The 3,690-nt window shown below is 39.2% G+C and overlaps 1 protein-coding gene across 1 annotated transcript; it reads right to left on the bottom strand.

The window, feature by feature from the left end:
- Positions 1-355: 355 nt before the first annotated feature.
- LOC146372524 (uncharacterized) lies at positions 356-1,490 on the bottom strand. Its single transcript, XM_084954392.1, has 2 exons — positions 1,413-1,490; positions 356-970 (listed from the first exon to the last, which is right to left on the bottom strand). Exons 1-2 carry the CDS (start codon positions 1,488-1,490, stop codon positions 356-358), a joined length of 693 nt encoding a protein of 230 aa, XP_084810518.1.
- Between the last annotated feature and the right edge of the window lie 2,200 nt (positions 1,491-3,690).

Here is a 3,690-nt window from a genome sequence, read left to right as displayed (position 1 = left end):
AACAGGCAGCTGCGCGGCCTAAAGACACCGAATAACTCCAGCTTTGTGTCTTTTTTTCATTCTAGCTGAAGTACGGGACAAATCGCGTTCCTTTTCACCTCAATACGGATGTATTATAAATTGGTCCAGCCCAGAGTCGGTCATGACCAATTTTCAGGCCAATCCACCACCTTTTATTGTTTATACTGTTACAAAAAAACAAACAAACAAAAAAAAAACATCAGCCCATAAAAACAAAAAATTACCATTGGGCATACTGGCAAATGCCCAGTATGATCGATGGCCAGTCCAGCTGTGGCCGCTGCTCACTTAAGCTTAAAACTTAAGCTTTCATTTATTTGAAATTTGTGTTTTCTCAAGTTTGTTTTCTGTGAGACGGATTCTGAAGGATCTTCTTGATGGCATAGTGGATGTTGGTCAGAAACACTTCATTTCCCTTCTTGCTGAAGTGAACTCCGTCCGGTACAAATATGGTGTCATCATAATATCTCAGGGAGGGATGTTCAATGATGAAGCCTCCAAAGGAATGAACTGCCTTTCTCATACCTGAGTTTAAAGTTTTCCTGTCCATATTGGTGTATTTTGGATTTCCGTACCTCCACACTTGGCGTTCATTGATGCAGGAATATATGATAGTCATGGAGGGGAACTTTGCATGCAGTTCAATCAGTTCTTTTTTCATTGCAGAGGAAAGTTCCAGGGGGTATGTAAGTCCCAAGTCGTTGCCGGCATGAATCACCAAAATATCAGGTGGACTCTGTGTGGAAATCTCTGCATAAAAACAAGGAAGGACGCCATTCCAGCGCATCCCTCCTTTTCCATACCAGTGAACATTTGTATCAAGTCCAAACTTTTCTCCAAACATCTGGCGTGCTACCCATTCTCCTTGCTTTATGTAACTTGATCCAATGATCCATATCTGAGGTACTTTCTTGGGTACCCTCTGCTGTGTCTTCCTCTGGTTTCGTCTCTGTGTGGTTTTGAATGTTCTGCCACGATCTTGAGGTCTTAACTTGACAGTGGAAGAGGCACCTCTTGATGTGCTTGCTTTCACTGCTAATTCTCTGTCATTTCTATTTGTGCTTCTTCTGTTTTCTGGGCGACAGATATCTGATATACACTTAGTTCTGTCATGTGGAATTCCTTGGATGTTTCATCATTCTATGGAAAAAGCAAGCAGTCTGCACCTCTATGATGTCACATTGTAGACCAGCTCTAGCCAAGCCGACTCAGGAGGCCTTTCTAATTTATAATGGAAGTGCATAAAATAATTTCGAATCTCAGAGAGGAAGTGTGGGGCGAGACCATTTAATGTTTTAAAAACAAATAAAAGAATTTTAAAATTAACTCTAAAGTTAACAGGCAGCCAGTATAGCGAGGATAAAACGGGAATAATATACTTGTCAGAGTACCTGGGTCGTTGACTCAGTGCTCTCAGTTTGGACTTTTGTCACTGTAGCTGATGCCGAAATGTTTGCGTGGGTTGCCATGACCACACCAGAACCCAGCGTCTGAGATCGTTATATTGTTTTCTAATTGTTTTCCTTTATTTACTATTCATGTTTGTGTACAGTGTAAACGATAATCTATGAGTCGCTTGATACATTTTTCTTACAAAGAATGTGTCTGTTAAAGTGACTGTGGAGCAGTCACCTCTTCTGTGAGTCGCGGGAACCATAAGTTTTAGGGCTCTTCAACTTTTCTACTGCTGGTTTACAAGGCGGACGCGGGGAAAAAAAAAAAAAAAAAAAAAAAAAAAGATTAATGATGCTGGTTAATTTGTTAACTAAGGAGCACACTGGGAAAAAAATGAAGATGAACTTTGGCGAGAACTCCCGACATCTTGCCAAAGTTCATATTTTTTTTTTTCTCCACTGTCCTTTGCGGGGCTCTGTAGTTGACACTTGTAGTGATGGGAATTCCGGCTCTTTTTAGTGAACTGGCTCTTTCGGCTCGGCTCACTAAAAAGAGACTACTCTTTCGGCTCCCAACCGGCTCTTCAGGTTGTTTTTGTTGCTTTACTTAATTTATTATTAACAATAATATAAAATTATGCACAAAAGGAATTACTAATGTAAAATAACGTGGTTTTATTTATATATGTTTATATATAAGTATATGCAGTGGCCCATAGAGACAAAGCACGTTTAAACTCCAAAAAGCACGTACAAATTCCAAAGCACGTACTGTCACGGGTTGCCGGGGCAAGCCGTGTGAGAATATATTAGGACCCAAAATGCGGCAGCTCTGGTGCAAGTGAGATTATTTAACAAAGTAAATACAAACAGAGATGGCGAGGGTGAGCTTAAAACTAAGAAAACCTAAACAACTAAGGAAAACAAACCTGAAATCTGAGATAAGATACCGAGATGCAGGGAGATGAAGAGAACATAGGGAAAAACCACAAAGGATGACGGGGGGGAGAAACGCAGACGAACCAGCAACGAGGACGAGGTAACACGCACTATAAATACACACACCAGGAATCAAGGGATGGGAAACAGGAGGGGAACACACCTGGAAAACATCACAGCTGACGAGGCAGGGCAAACATAACTAGAACAGACTGACATAAGACAGAGACCTTCAAAGTAAAACAGGAAACACATACACGTAATGACACAGACTCAGAGACCCGAACTAAACACAGAGACCTACTACACTAAGGGGATACACAAGCAGGGAAGACACCAAACAGAGGGAACACAACTAAACCCTAGGAAACCCAAAACAACAGTCATAATACAAAAACTATCAAAAGTAAAAGTACAGTCACCGACCCAGGACCATGACACATACAAATTCCAAAACAGGTACAAATTCCAAAACACATTTCTAGCATTAACTGAACTTCCAAAACAGAGCTACCTAGATCACTTAAATTACACAATTGAAAGCATATGTGTATTGTTTGTGTATTTATAAACAAGCACTCATATATATTCAAATAATTTTAAAAAAAATGTTAATTTACCTGTTACTACCACACACCAAATCCGATCGTTGGTACTTCCTTGCTTGTGTAGCCACTAGGTAACAAAAGCTCAACACTGCGCCTAGCATTCTGGAGCACTTCTGTTGTGTTTTGTAGTTTCTACGTGTTTTGTAGTTTTTACGTGTTTTGAAGTTTCTACGTGCTTTGGGGCTTGTACGTGCTTCTGAGTTTTTACGTGTTTTGGAGTTTTTACGAGTTTTGGAGTTTGTGCGTGCTTTGAGGCAATGGCTGTTGTTATTTTCTGTTCAGTGATGTTCCTTGTTACATGTTCATTGCTGGATTTATGCAAAAACAACTAATATTGCATATCCATAATTATTATAATGGATATAACTAAATAATACTTACACTATAACGTTAATTAGAAGTGTAATGCAAAAAAATTGATTTTTATGCCTATTTTGAATTTTACTTTAATACAAATACTTTTCCCCCCTCAACAAATACAAATACAGATACAAATACCAGCTGCTTTGCACATCTCTAATATATATATATATATATATATGTATATATATATTAGGGGTGCAACAATACTCGTATCGGTATTGAACCGTTCGATACAGTGCTTTCTGTTCGGTACGCATATGTATCGAACAATACAAAATTTGTAATTTATTTTATCAACTTTTCTTCTGACGATGTCTGTGTTGAGAGCTCAGTGGATCTGCGTTCGACTATTCTGCCTAGGCTGC

Source organism: Perissodus microlepis, chromosome 15 (genome assembly GCF_051167445.1).
Source record: "Perissodus microlepis isolate ML-2025 ecotype Zambia chromosome 15, ASM5116744v1, whole genome shotgun sequence".
Classification (NCBI taxonomy): Eukaryota; Metazoa; Chordata; class Actinopteri; order Cichliformes; family Cichlidae; genus Perissodus; species Perissodus microlepis.
This window is presented reverse-complemented; position numbering and strand designations above follow the sequence as displayed.

Coding starts and splice junctions, on each gene's coding strand:
- LOC146372524 (XM_084954392.1), bottom strand. CDS start 1,490: ATGGCAACCCACGCAAACATTTCGGCATCAGCTACAGTGACAAAAGTC. Junction 971..1,412: donor GCACTGAGTCAACGACCCAG/GTACTCTGACAA, acceptor AAAACCACACAG/AGACGAAACCAGAGGAAGAC.